This window comes from Petromyzon marinus, chromosome 3 (assembly GCF_048934315.1).
Source record: "Petromyzon marinus isolate PM22_M1 ecotype Great Lakes invasive population chromosome 3, UKy_Petmar_22M1.pri1.0, whole genome shotgun sequence".
In the NCBI taxonomy this organism is placed as follows: domain Eukaryota; kingdom Metazoa; phylum Chordata; class Hyperoartia; order Petromyzontiformes; family Petromyzontidae; genus Petromyzon; species Petromyzon marinus.
In genome coordinates, this window is record NC_133669.1 from 3,995,283 (window position 1) to 4,010,996 (window position 15,714).

At 44.7% G+C, this 15,714-nt stretch overlaps 1 protein-coding gene across 3 annotated transcripts in view; it reads right to left on the reverse strand.

The window, feature by feature from the left end:
- LOC116952091 (synaptotagmin-2) overlaps window positions 1-15,714 on the reverse strand; it is a 305,791-nt gene that overhangs the window by 11,444 nt on the left and 278,633 nt on the right. For all 3 annotated transcript variants that reach the window (XM_032971142.2, XM_032971134.2, XM_076072826.1), the window contains 2 exons: window positions 10,588-10,705; window positions 3,081-3,214 (listed from right to left, as the gene is read on the reverse strand). In XM_032971142.2, coding sequence (XP_032827033.1) covers window positions 3,081-3,214; window positions 10,588-10,705 — 252 coding nt within the window. The remainder of the gene's footprint in view (window positions 1-3,080; window positions 3,215-10,587; window positions 10,706-15,714) is intronic.

The window sequence follows — 15,714 nt, forward strand, 5'->3', positions numbered from 1 at the left end:
GGCGAGTGATATCTCAAACAGTTGTGCCGCACCCCCCCCCCCACCCTGCCGAACCTCTCCCACTTGCCCAGCCCACACTGGCCAGTGTGGTGAAATATGGTAAGAAAAAAAACATGACTAACATAGCCTGAGGTAGGAGTCTAGCGGTGGCTTAGCAAACATTGTTATTTATTATTTATGAGTTTATGTATTGTTGTTAAGTCGCCTGGCATTGTGGTTTGAGGGTTTGCCACACAATTATAGTCTTGCGTATAGTCTTGCAGATAGGCAAATCTGGGTTGCTAAAATTTGAACCGCTTTGTGGGAGGTCAGCAGTGGATCATTTTTTTCCAATGTTGGGCTCCCCACCACTGGTGATGAGTGTGTCACTGTTTTGCTCATGCGCTTGTTTTGTACATCTAGCCAAAACAAATATTCCACAAAGTCTGTAATTCCAGTTATCAATTTCAATTTCATATACAGTTATTCCAGAAAAAAATATAAGATAATAGGCTGGGCCCATGTGTTTTTCGGGGTATCTGAGTTTTAATAAATTTCGGGTGGAAATTAGACAATTTTTGACGAAAGAGATTGAGCTCCATATATGTGCAAACACTGCCTTTAAGTCGACACATTAAAAAGGCACAATTTGTTTATGCAATCAGAGCTGTCATTCACTCTGCAAGTGTACCGCATGCCACTATGCATACACTGGTTTATAATATTACAATATGGACAGGGCTCTGAACATATATACAGTTGCTGTATAATGTGTAAATGAATAAAATAATGCAGATATAAGAATAGGCTTTACCCTTTCTGGCAATAAAACAGTTGTGTTAAGATGTTAAAACACCAAACAGAAACCTTTTCCAAGAAATCATGTCTGCATTAACCACATATACTTGTGGTGGACATGCAAACAAAAACATGCTCTGGTCATATATGCATTGTCTTTCAAACTGATTGGTCCAGCATGCTTTTTTGTTTGCATGTTCACCACAAGTATATGTGGTTAATGCAGACATGATTCCTTGAAAAATGATAAATAATTTACAGACCTATGTGAATCCACTAGTCGATGAAGGCCCTCTCCACACCATTGGCAGTCTTTGGGATTGTTTAACCATACTTCACCGTGTGGGTCAGTGTGGATTGGTGAAGGTGAAACCTAACAGCTGTTATGATATAACTCGCCACTCAAATTGGTCGTAGCCGGGAATCAAACTCGGGTCACTTGGTCCACAATGCTGTGCACTACCAGGTAATGCATACTTTAGTATTACAACATATAATAATCATAATAATCATAATTATCATATCACACACTGATAAACAGTAATATTCTGCATGCCCATGGTGTACGTACGTTCATGACTGCATGGGCGCGGAACGGTGGCGCTCACTGCACGATGAACCTGTTGACCTAAGTGTGCTTCCTGGACAGGGCTCTGAACATTCCTTCACCAAGTTGTGCTGACCAGAGTGGTGAAGTATGGTAACAACAAAAGAAAACTAACTTGCATGAGCAACGCATACCGAGGGAGGCCATCGGCAGTTGAATGACAAACGGCTGGAATTTTTTTTGTTAGTATAATTTACCAATTTGCTTGATTTTCACACATTAGCCAAAGATTATTCTCTTGCATCCGTGCATTAATGTGTGGGCATGTAATTGGTGTATTAATTCAATTCAAAACATTTTGGTACAAAATACTAATAATAATTACACGCTAATTGACAAACGCTCATAAAGTGAGCACCCAACGAATCTAACATGAAAAATGTGATTAAGAACAATTGATCGTAATTGATTAAACGCTACAAGGATCATTGCTGGATCTGGTTGAGGTAGCATTCTTTAAGAACCCTCAAGCTCGTCAACATTTAATTGTTGCTCTAATGAGATTTTGTGGGAGACGCAAAAATTGCTTTTGCCCTCATTTGCATTCGGCAGAAAATGGCCAGTTGCGCCGAATGCCCCGTCCTTTGTTTAGAAACCAAAATGTATAGCCACTTAAAGAGGTGGCCAGGTGAGGGCAGGGCAGGCGCTAGTGGCGTGCTGGGGTAGGCCAGCCCTGCACCACCAAATGTCTCTTTGGGCCCCCGACACCAAGGTCACTTTTCCTTAGCGGTGTATCATCAACTGTTATTGTGCCCCCCCCCACCCCGCCGGCACACAACAGGCCGACTGCCCCCCTCCCCCCGATCCGAGAGGAGCTGGAGCCAGGCCTGACAGGTGGTTGGGTGGCTCAGGGGTCAGAGCATTGAGCTGGCACTGGGCTCTAAAGGAGAGCGAGTTTGATGGTATCAGCATGGTTGCCTATGACTGCACACTAACAAATGGCCCGATTGTATATGTTTGCACTCTTCACTCGTTCCCTCTTTGTCATATGATTGGCAAGATTTGAGCTCTGAGACTTTAAAATGTGGTTTAATTGCCGCGCGGCGAACAGCTCTCTGCGGCAAAGGTATCTGTGAAAGTGTCGCGTCTTCAGTGTGAATAACAGAGATCCCTCGAGGGATCTCAGATGTAGTTCTGTGATTTCCCCTTCTGCGCTCCGTTCTCTAATATGGGGTGATACAGTGCTCTTTAGAAGCTCTGACTTAAACATTCATCTCACGACATGTAGCTAATAGCAGCATTTAGAACAAAAGTTTGAAAATGCCATTTGTTAAGTCAATAAAAACGCACCGTTTCTCCATTGATCCTTAGGAAAGGCTCAACTGAGCCCCAAGTCTCCTTCGTGGCAACGCTCTGCTTTGCTTGGGAAGTTTTGCTGATCTCCTACCGCGGTGTTTTGCACGAGCGAAGGAAAATTCCGGTACACGGAGAAAACTCGTTCAAATGGGGGAAACGGTTCAATATCCACACGGATGGGGGGTGGTCTGGCAGGCTACTCGCAGTGCCGCCCTCTACCGGCCACCGCACAGCTCTGCAAAGTCAGCGTCTGGGGGGGGGGGGGGGACGGAACGGACGCCCTCCGTGCCATCTCTTCCGACGTGCCTCTCGAGCGCCGGCCGAGGGCACGTTCCCGTCATACGCTCCTCCACCCGCAGGGAGAGAAGACACGGACGGCGCAACGGTGGGTCCTCCTTACCTGGATCTGCTCGAAGGGAACCTCGAAGCTGAAGGACTCGTTGTAGTACGGGTTGAGCGTGTTCTTCTTGATGGTCGTCTTCTTTTTCTTGAGCCGCTTGCCGTTCTGCATCAGGTGGATCTTGACATATGGGTCTGCGCACAGGCGGAGGCGAGAGAAGGCGTTGGGGTTGGCTTCGCGCGCGCGCGTAACCAGGGCAAGGAGGAGGCAAGCGGCCAGGGCTGCTTGGGGTACAACTCGCACAATTGCTCGAGCTTGCAACATCGGCGCAATAATCAGTGCAATATCGGACGTGGTTAGGTATAAACGTGCGCACAATCTCATCGGGTGTGCAAAGCTAAGGTTCCGAGATTTTACGAGGCCTAACATCCAGCAGTGGATAGGCATTGGCTGATGAGGATGATTATGATTGATGGCAGATTAAGCTAAGGACGTGAAGACTTCATGCATCTCGACAACTTTTCAGGTGGTGTGACTGAACTGCTGCCAAAAAGACGGCGGGCTATCCTCATCTCATGGAAGGAATTTCTAGTTTTCTAACATTACTTAACACCTCATAATTCACGTAAAAATAACGTACTGTACGAACATAAAATAGGAAAACATTTACGGTTCTGTATCAGTCAACTGCTGGATGAATGCCTCCCCACGTAGTGCCAGCCATGGCGACTGATTGACTAATACGTCACCATGCTGGCCATTGTGAAGGTTCACACAATCACTGGCCACTAATCTAATCTAAATTTAGCCATACCTACACATTGAACTCAGGTGGCCGGGTTCACAATGCTAACCACTGCTCTCTCTCTCTACCAATATCATTTATATGCCGGTGCATACATTTATTTGGCGCATAGCAAACATGAGAATGTGGGCCATTTTAGCACCATTATCAACGCAAACAAATGTAATGCACATACGTATAGGCCTACTGTAAAGTGCAAATGTATTTGCGCTGGTGATTAAAACGTGGTCACCGGTTGTCATAGGCACAACAAACTCGATATTGATATAGCTTGGATGACACTTTGTGTGTCTAGGACACGTGTTCATTCAATGTGTGATTTCAAAAACCATAAATTATCCAAATATAAACTATTTTTTTTTATTTTACCAGGTAAGGCCCACTGAGCTATATAGCTCTTTTATATATGAAATATATAGCGAAATGATATGTCAACTAAATGGCTTATCACGTGGAAATGTATCGCAGCCAAACACTCCAGACGCATGTTGATTCCAAATGTGGAGGGAAGCAACGGAGGACCCGAAAAAACCCCCCATAGACGACCACCACAGAGAGAACATACAAACTCCAAATATACAGCAGCAGGTGTCAGAGTCTGGATCGAACCCACGACCTCCTCCATACCAGGCGAGGGAGTTGACATCTCGCAACCGCAGCGCCCACTTGCATTAAAAGACAGTCACATATAGAAGATAGACATTTCTTTTTTGCGGATACTGAACAAATCCTCGAATATGCTTTGATACGGAGAACCATTATTGTAGATCCCGTAAGCTGTGGGGTTACCCGTGAAGTTACTCCTCTCATCCGCAGTGATAAAGGTTCACGGATAAATCCCGCGGATAAATAGGATGAAGTTGCCGCTATGCATTGTGGCTAAAATCATGGATAACCACGAATAATAGGAATAAATAGTGCCGCGGATAATAAGAGTTTCCGTGGACTCTACAGCTGTTGCAGGTAAGAGGAGTCATGGGTAACGGCCGTTGATGAGAGGAGTTGTGCTGTGCGTTCCTCCTGCATGTTCCTTCACTTAAATTGTTGTTTATGTCCGTGAGATATGACTTGTACAGTCTAAGTTACCTCACTGCGGTGTGCCTGCCATATCCTTTAACTGCAGGGCAGCCCAACCGACAGACAGGGTCATGTGACACTCACCAGACACTCATCAGATTCTCATCCACACCACCAGACAGCATTAATCACACTCACTAGACACTCACAAGTCATACACGTTAAAGCCTCATTGTGATATATTGCAATTCCATCACAAAGTAGTGGTTTATGTATTGTCTTTATATATGTATACGTTTAAAGAAGATAACTTTCAGCAAATCAATTTCTTGACAAGATCATCCAATGCACCTGTTTTTGTCAAGATGCCACGTAATAATGAGTTCTCAAACTGCCTGGCATTCGTCTCCTTTTTCAAAGGGCATTGCCTGAAAGAGTTAGCGCCAGTCAAAAGGCTCACGAGAACAACACTGGCCAGAACGGAACAATAAGACCGGATCACGGTGCAGGTTTGCTACACACAAAAACGCCGGCCTCCGTGCGTATGCAAAAAAAATCAACCCCATCAGCACTTCCTAAAGAAGTGCATTGTGGGCATCTTATCTTCGATCACCGTCAAACATAATTCGAGCACAACTGAGAGCATCCGGTCAACAGTTGTCTATCCCTGCATCGCCGCTGTTGTCAGTTGGTTTGTTACATTCGCTCATTTATTTCGATGGTGGTATAATGCAAAAGGACCACAATGCTCTTTTTAAATGAAATTCTGCTGTGTTTTTGCAATAATGCACATATGGCCTCGTGCTTTTTACACATTTTTGCAACTCGTTTGAATCTTAACGTTGGTCTGGCATACACAACTGTATCGTTATAGACCAATGGGTCTGATTCACACGATAGTGAATATTAAATTTTCATCCAAATTGTCGCAAAACACCTCCATTACCGAAAAAAGCGGAGGTAAATCGCCAAGGCAATGCGTGTTCTTGCCGCTCTGTAAAGACGTGCATCTGGCCCAAAGTGTCTTTGTGCTCAAATTACTCAATGCAGACTCCCGCAAGAAATGTGGCAGCACTGTCAAAAGGCTGGTATTACTGAGCATAACAGCAATGCATCAGCTACGAATTGGTCCCAAGCAGGTGGATTTCTCCGTGCTGCAACAATGACATTTGATGAACAGAAAATGTTCTGTGCTGTTCGAATAATTGACTTGCAAACTATTTTTCCCAAATACATGACATTCTCTGTGTCACCTTTCATTATAAAAAAGGCACTCAAGAGGTTTTGATGGCGGTATATGAAAAGTAAAAAAAAATACTCGCATGCCCGTATTTTATTTTTTAGTCATTGCTAACATCAGTTTGTCTTCTGTGATGTAAGAAGTTTAAATCATTTACCATGTGAAGTTCACTGATTCTCAAGGCTGTTTAAGAAAGTTGTCTGCTTTGGATGTTTGCCTAATTAGTTGGTGAATATTTATTTTTGCAAAGGAACCAGAGTTCCCGGCGAAATCCAATCCTGCCGAGCTGTCACCGGCCCAAATATATAAAACAATTCCACATCGTCAATGTCAACATTTACAAAAAACTAATTCGATATGCAGTATATTCATTGGTGGCCGGGTTGAGACCGTCAACGCTCTAAATATGAGAACCTGATTCGATCAAAGGTGGATGCGTCGATTCAAACCCAGGATTTCAGAGGCACCAGCAAAAATGTTGAGGGCTGTCTCTCTGGAACTACATATCCATCCCCTTTATTGGTTTTAATGATTACAGTTATTTATAAATACTTCTGCAAAACATCCGTGCCACTGCATTTCTCCATGTTTAATCTTGCCACGACTATAAATATTATAAAGGCAAGGCAAAGACAAAGATCCCCGTATAGCCTTAACACACTGTTGGGGCAAGTGCTGTAAGCGAGCACCTATAAAGGCCAGAACGGCACACGAGGGGGTGGGTGGCCAGCACCACGCCCAGCCGCCTTTGTCTCCCGAGTGGTGATGTTTTACGCACCGCACCAAGTACTCATTTGAGGCCGAGTCAACCTAGGGGAGGCCCAGGACCGGTTCAGATAATCGTCACCGATGTTGGCCGTGAGCGTGAATCGAACTCGGTTCGCCAGGTTCGTAGCGAAGTGTAGCGCTAACTGCCACCCTACCGCTCACACGTCCTAACAAGCAGTTGCGGACTTTCATCACGCAACCTCGTCCAATTTTCCAGATGCAATTCTTGCCATCTCAGGGAAGATCCATTGCGAAGAAACCCCGAGCAAATTCTCGCCTTGCGGCAGAGATGCTCCCTTTGACTTGTTCATCTGCACAGGTAGCAGAGTGAATCGTGAGCAGCTGTTTTCAGCTCAGCACTTCTTCGCCACCTGGGAAATTGCTGCCTCCCAGGAGCTGCCACTTTGTCGCTGCTGTTCTCTCTTCGCACGCGGCGTGCTTTCAGGCAAATACTGGGGTAATAAGCAGGGCGCGCTGGACCTACAAATCCAGAGGTCGCCGGTTCGATTCCATCTCCCGGAGAGGCAGTTTGAAACAATGGGGCAACTGCACAACATTCACAATGCGTGCGCATTCCCATATCTTCCGAGACGTCTGGCTGAGCGTGAAAGAGTAAGGAACGGCAAATAACCCTCTCGGTGTAGGCTTTGTTCAGCTCCCCCGAGTGGAGGTCCTTCCGCCAGGAGCCGTGTGAGCACGAAATTTCGGGGTTGCGTCTTTACCAGTCGCATTCGTATGCCGCGTACCAGAAACGAGGTTTCTCAAAGACGCGTGCGAAACGGACGTTTAAGATGTGCTCACGTTGACCCTCGTCGACGGACACGCAGATGATCGCGGGTGAATCCCATCAAGCTCTTGTGGCCCTTTTTGCGTGATTTCTACATCTCAGCGTTGCACCTCTTTGATAAGCCCTACAACTTATAACCTAATAACCTTCGATCATCGATGTATGAGTAGCACAGTAGTTGACCAAACCAACGTTCTTCATTTCTCCTTTGAGCATCTGTGTGTTTTGCACGATTTTCGAATTCTAATTTTTTTACGACAATCGGCAAAATCGAGGATCCTATTCACGTGCTGGTGATTATTTATTGACGTACAGTAGGGGCATGAAATATTACATTCCATCGCCGGATTAAAGGATGCCAGAAGACTCCCCGCAATACATTTCAGAAATGTTACGACACGAATGTGCTGTTCCGTTCTTTGTAAGGGATGTCCTTTCCGCTGACATTTGGAGGTACGGTGCACTGCGACTGCGAATGTTCGCGACTAATCCAGCGCCGTAGCGGGTGCGTGGCACCAAATCCGATCTGGGAGAAAAAAACAAACAAATGACGAGCGGCCAAACCGGGCAACCTCCGCAGAGATGGAGCAACGAGATCGGGTCGTGTGCAGGAGCGTGATGGATTCATGGAATCACAGGACCGTGAATGACGGTGAACATCGGGGGAGGCATTCAGCCATTAGCGGATGTATGAAGGGCTGTTGATGATGATGGTGGTGGTGGTGGTGGCGGCCAGGTAGGATAGGCAGGGTATGGTAGCACAATGCCTGCTCTCCGGAGCTTTCTAGGGAGGGTTAGCGGGACGTACGGAGATCACGGTGCTTAGCAATACAGCTGCCAGAAGTCCTACAAGCACAGAAACAGTCCCTGCCACGTACAAGAACATTTTTTTTTATCAATAATTTGTTTTTAAGTAGACTGTTCAAGGCATAGCCACTTCACGTTCGGAGATTACATATTCCAGACACTTGGCCTAGGGGAATTACTGTGCAAATTTACCCAGGAATTCTTTGGCCATGATATACTTGCGGTGAAACTTTGCTGTAGGAGTTCAATATATTTTTTATTGAAATAAACTACCATCATATTTAGCCGCAAGCAAAGATTAAATATGAAAGGTTGGCAAATTAAATGTGCCCTTTTACCACACTGTCACTTCTACATAATTTGTCAAGTGACTTATTTGGGAAACTCTCCCGGTGCTTAAAACATTCGAGGGCAAAATGTTTGTTGTTGTGTTTTGGCTATTCATACAATGTCTGAGGGTTAGGCACAATATTTCAATATTAGTGTGGAACCTTTAGCTGCGGTCTCTCTCAACTTTAGCATTGCAACCCTAATTGAGCAACCCTGACCAGCCCCAATCTCTGAACTTTACTTTTTTAACCTGCACTCCGATCCCTTGAACCTTTTCCCGCGACATATGACCTTAAGCGCCAACCTTCAAAGAGGGAAATAAAAATATAATGTAAAGAACTGTTTTTGCAGTCATTAACAATGAACGTCTCATGGCTGAGACGTATATGGTAATGAGTTAACATTTTGAGCAATGATCATTCTTCAGTAACAAATGAGGGATGGGTGGCAGATTGTGAGTAATTCCATGGTGGGGTCGTTGAGGAGAGTTTGACATAAAAAAAAACGGTTTGGGATGAACGTTGTTTGTTCAGAAGTTATTACATGATAAGCCATTCAAGCCGAATGTGTCTCCCTACTTTGGACACTCCACAAAGTGATACAAATTTTATCGACTCTCGAGAGATGATGATGATGATGAGGCGAATCGATTTCCTCCCTCCCCCCCGCCCCCGTCCTTTTCTCGTGAGCTGAACGGCTGTGGCGCAGTGCGACGCGGCGGAGAGAATACGGCAATTATAAATAAATGACATTGACAGATTTAAAATAAAAATATATAAATAAAATAATATATCCAGAAATGGAAGTCGTAAATTATAGGGAGCACTTTAATGTCAAGCCGGATTAAATATTTTGAGGCCCTGGGCCAAACATAAAATGGACGCTTCTTTAGCTCGAATGTAGATATATTACACCCTAATGGCAAAAAAAATAATCATATTGAACATTAAAAAACAAAAGTTCAATTCATAATAAAGTTTTTTTGAGTCGCGAAAGCCTATGCGTTAAATTTAAATTCTATGTTTATAAATTTCTGTTTGAGTTCCTGCATCCACAACTTCGCAGGATGTGAATGGTTGTTTTCTGCAAAGGCTGGCCCTGCCATGGAAATGTGGACTTGCCGCAGGGCATTACTCGAGCTGAACACCACCCCAATCTCAATTGAGCATGAGAACACTTCTAGTTTTGGTTTCCGAGAAAACTGGAAATCAGCTGTCTACGATTCTCTCAGGATGCACTTGAGCTAATTTTACTCTCGTGCCTGAACTAGCTTCGTCATCTGTCCGGGTTTGACCTGAACAATTCTGACACTGGCCGTTGTGTTCGGTTTGTAAGAACAACACAACCCGGACAACATAAGCTTCTCATTTTAACGCCATCTGATTTTTACTCTCATACTGTCTGGGGATTTTTACAGATAATGACTTACCTCCCCCTATTCTGCCACAGTTTGGCCTTCTACCCCACCTCGCACAGACATCCAACGCAACTCCCTCTGTTCCGGGTATCCTGGTCTGACCACTCCCCACCAACCCCACCACCACCGCTACACCCTCTCCTGCCACCCTTCGCCAACTCCATTTGTCCCGATGCTCTACCCCCATGCTTGTTCGTTTTTCGCAGCCTTGTGTCCACGTGTGACGAGACCGAGAGGGAGGCAGGCCGAGCCTGAAGCCCGAACCCCCACGAGGTCTCCGCCAAACGGATTCATCAGCCAACGTGCCGTTGGCATTCGAACTTACCGCCTTCGGCGTGACCGCCAAGTCGAGAGGCCAAACGCACGGGACGCTCGCGCGAGAGTCGCAGGGCTCACCGGAAAGACCACCAACGTCCATCTTCTTCAGGTTCTTAGCCTCGAGGACGACGATGGTGAGCTTTCCGGCCGTGGGGACGTAGCGCAGGGAGATGCAGATGTCGCCAAGTTTCTCTTGCTGCAAGCGTTCACGCGTGCAGACAGAAGACAGAGATCCCCCCCCCCCCTTTTAGCCTCGACAGACTTTTGGGGCAAGCGAGCACCTACGAAAAGTCTGCGCGGCACAGGAGGGGGTCGCCGGCCGCCTTTGTCACCCCACGTGCGCAAAGTTCAATCATCCATGTGCTACTGCAGAAGTGTAGGGATGTGAACAGGATGTACACCTCTGATACAGTGATTTGTTCATGGACACACACGCACGCGCACAAGACAAAGGTCTCCCATTAAGTGTGATAAACCACGGTGGCGAGTGCTTTAAGTGAACATCTATTAAGGCTGGCATTAATGTATCATGCCCATCTGTCTTTACCTTCCCAGTATTGATACTGGTTGAACAAACTTGAACCTGAATAGAGATATTCTGATGAACACACAAATGATGAAGATCAACCACTTCAGAATAAGAATATTTGTTCATACTGGAGTAATCCGATGAGGTGTAAAGCTCTTTTTCACAGATGTCCAGTAGGGGCATGGGGTCAGAAAGTTCCACCAACAAGCAATACAAAAACACGATAGGAGTTTAAAGTTTAGGACAGATAAACAAATAACAAAAAGCCTATCTTAGTTATCATAGCTGTCAACCCATACGGTTTAACCCATATTCTTGTACAGGGAAATTGAGTTTTCCGGGTCCATACTGCGTATTTGTTTGTGTTTCTCCCTTGTGATGGGACTTTGTAGGATGAACGTTGAGATTTATAAGGGCACGGGGTGGCCAATAAGGTCTGACCTGGTCTGATAAAGGGTTAACAGGTATGAGTCATAGAGACTGCAGCGGCGAATGCTGTTGGATCGTAGACACACTCAGACACATTAAGAAGGGAACGCGTGCTGAGCTCCACTCGCTGGGGTTACAATAACAAGAGCATTTTTCCCCAGAAAAGCCTTCCTGAATTTTAGGAGGATCCACTTACATACTCAATGATTCACACGTGGCGCGTAACCAGAGTATCAAGTGAAATAATTGGGGCATGTGACGGGGATAACACTTGTAAATCCAAGAACGATAGGTCAGCAATGACGAGTAAGACTACATGCAAAAGGGCATTTCTAGACGGCAAAAATGAATGACTGCGACCATTTGTATCGGTCCTCCAATCATGCCCTCCATGTCACGTGACATCACCCATAGCGACTGTGTAATTCACGTTTCCGTCTGATGCGTTTCTCGTCGTTTACAGATAAAGTATTAGAAATGGATTACTGTCACCAATCTGGTTGGCACCCTGTCATCTACAAACACGGGTTTACAGACAGGTGCCACTATGCCAGTATTTAGGAAAAATTTTCTTGGGGTTTTTTTGTCACGCACCGCAACTGCCAATGCAATTCAAGCAACGGTGGCTCACAAAGTGACGACATCACATTTACCCCCTCTATTTAAGATCGAAGCAGGAGGATTTCTCCACAAAATCTGGCTGTCGCCTGATGATGCTAGTTGTAATTACTGGCGAAACGTCGTACTCGAATTGCAAATGTTTTGGGTTTACTCTCCCAACACACTGGTGTGCTGGTCTCGTAACGAATTGGCACGTTTTGTTTGCGTGACAAACCTTACTAATTGGCTGTGTCAGGTGGTAGCGGGTTTAACGACACATTTATATTCACGTGATCTACCTAAAAAACTGTGTTATGGTGGTGCCCTGTTTGTAAATATTTAAGGGATAACGTCTGTATGGCAGTCCAGGCATGATGAACCATTTCCAATATCTCCAAGATTGATCACGATTGTAACAGTATTCTATGGTAGGAGGCAGTATCACCACAGCGTAAGCAGTGGTGGAAATTCCAAATTTTCTCATGGTGGGGCCAGTATCACCAGATGACATACACAGTAAACTGTTGTCGATGGTTCCTGGTTGCTGCTTCTCCTCTGCTGTCCCTCAAGTCTGCATCTCCCTTTACCCAGAAATTCACGCCGACGCCTCTCTGTTTCTGTCCACATAATAATGAAACCTATTCCCCCAGGATGCCCATGTCCCATGGCTTTTCACAACATCTCGAGATGCGGTTGCATCTCGGCACCGTATAAATCCGGACTGCATTTGATTTTATTATTTTATTGATTTCACGCAGATAATGGGATCAGATGACCCCGAATGGGATTTGAACTCAATGCCTTTGTATTCTGCGTCGGCCTCGCATATAAAAGCGCCACTTGGCTAGATATGTTTCAATAAATGCTGATAAAGTGCTACACACCATGCAATGTTGTCATCAGGAACATTGTGCATTTTGTGTGCGTTTGTGGGGAGCGGTCGTGTAGCGTTTTGCACGCTGTGCTACGGACCTGGCCACCGGGGTTTGATTCCCGCTCATGGCCAACACTAGTTACGATTATCTGAACAAGTCCTGGGCCTCCCCTAAGTCGACTCAGCCTCAATTTAGTACCTGGTGCAGTGTGTAAACATCGTCACTAGGGAGACAAAGGCGGCCGGGTGTGGCGTTAGCCATCCACCCCCTCGTGTGCCGTGCCGGCCTACATAGGTGCTCGCTAACAGCACTTGCCCCTCAACAGTATGTTAAGGCTATATGGGGGATCTTTGTCTCTGTCTTTGTGTCTCCGCGGTGGATATGAATGTGGCCATAAAGCTAATATATCTGCCTGGTGCACTTAAAAAACAAAACCTTACGATCGGAATGAACGAACACTGCGAGAAGCCCTTTCACGCAAAGTATAACCGTCGTCAGTTTTGTTGACCAGATTTTAAACATGGTTTAAAAAAAAGTCTAAATGAAATTGGTAAAAAAAAGATTCTATAAATTCGACGATATAAAATCAGTACAAAGCAATAACTGCCTATTTCTCATTAATTCACGTGAATGGTTTTCGCACTAAAATTTGTATGCACAAAAACAAAACTCAAAAGAACGGAACGCTCTGTAAAACACGTTTATAACGTGTCCATTTGAATGCGCAAGACACATGGAGTGTTTATTTGGTGCGTAAGAGACACAGGATACACATTAACGTTGCATGTATATTTATATATGTAAAACGCCTATTTTATGCGCGGGATGTACCAGAGAAGCCCATCTTATCTGCAGGAGAAGCGGAATGGCCGTGTCCACTTTTGGAAATGCCTCCTCCCAAGCCGACACGCATTTTTCTTTCGCCACGCTGTTTGTCATTCCTTGACAGTGCATCCCATCACATCGGCACTCTCCAAAATGCACGCTTCAAATAGCATTTCAGAGTTGTGGGTGGGAGCGTGGGAGAGGGATTGGTGTGGGGAGGGTGGCAGCAACAGAAGGCCGCTGAGACTGTCCTTGTCTTGGAGCTGCTGGTGTTGCCTCCTATTGTTTTACGTTGATCCCTTACATATTCTTTGGTTCTTTCGGTAAAGTCACGTAGGTGGAAAAAAATAAAATGAAATAAATTAAATCACGACGTTTCGATTGCAACACAATCAATCATCACCAGGTGTGACAACCACAGCAAGAAATGTTTTAATACGTGACTTTACCGAAATAACCAAAGAATATGGATCATTGCAGTCACGAAAACTTCAAATCTAGAATGATCCCTTACATCCTCTAGAGAAATCAGGGTGCCGGGGGTATGAACGGTCAAAAAAGTTTTGAGAATGGGATTTTTTTGCTTGTTTGCTAAGATGCGGCCTTTGCACTCGTGCGCCATTTTGCTCTTTTGTCGATGTAATACGCGAGAGCAATGTAAACGCGCAAATTGTTACAAAATTAAAATGTTACGTTGAGACGGTGCTACTTTTTTTTTAAAGCCTCTAAGTTCTCAGAATGATTTTCGACGGCCCCCCTCGCGAAACACAATGTCGTTTGTCTAACACGTAGTAGGGCTTTCACGACCAATATTATTCATAACACTTTGTAACATTTTTTTGTTTTCTTCCTGAGTAGTAAGTGTTATTTCTTAATTGCTTACGCCTCAAAAGTACCGAAAATGGATAGTGTTCTCTACAAACTTTGCTTTTGTGATCAGGACAGTGATAGTTTGAAATTTACCTATTTTCCACAACATTCCAGATAGATTCAGTGCTGAATAAACTTGGAGTAACTTGTAGAACATTCTAAAAATTTCCAGTAATATAAATAGTAGTATAAATACAGGGGCCTTATGCCCACCAGTTCAGTTTAGTTCCAGCTGCCTAAGTGGATACATATCTGCTTTTTTCTGAGATGGCATCAAGAGGCTGCAAGCATCCAGCAGACGCATTTTGCTATGTCTGTGGCCAATTTCTGTTTAAGCATCTGCTAAGATGTGTGAGGCCTACAAGGCAAATTTCGGCATGCCTGTCGGGGATCAAGACAAACCCTGAGCACCTCATTTCACCTGCGAGCAATGCAAAAAATCTCTGGAAGGTAAGATGGACAATTGTTGCTCGGAATTTTACGTCATAAAATTTGTTAACATTTTTGGAATTGTAAAAGTTTTTTTTGAAAATGTTTTACAATTTTCAATGTTATTGAAAAATAAATCATATATGAAAAATATTGCCAGAATCTCTTACACTTTAGTCATGAGTGAAATAAATGCATTTTTGTAGGATGGTACATAAGGGAAAAGAGAGCCATGAAGTCCGCTATCCCAAGAATCTGGCGGGAACCCACTGACCACTCAAGCAACTGCTACTTCTGCATGGTGGACTCTTCCAAACGTCGGACTGGCAAGAATGCACCTGCTATCACGTATCCGGACCTTCTTTCATCCATCGCCCCGGTGCCACACTGCCATGAGCTCCCCGTACATACAGTGAGGGAAAAAAGCATTTGATCCCTTGCTGATGTTGTACGTTTGCCCACTGACAAAGAAATGATCAGTCTATAATGTTAATGGTAGGTTTATTTGAACAGTGAGAGACAGAATAACAGCAAAAAAAAATCCAGAAAAACGCATGTCAAAAAGCGTTATAAATTGATTTGCATTTTAATGAGGGAAATAAGTATTTGACCCCTCTGCAAAACATGACTTAGTACTTGGTGGCAAAA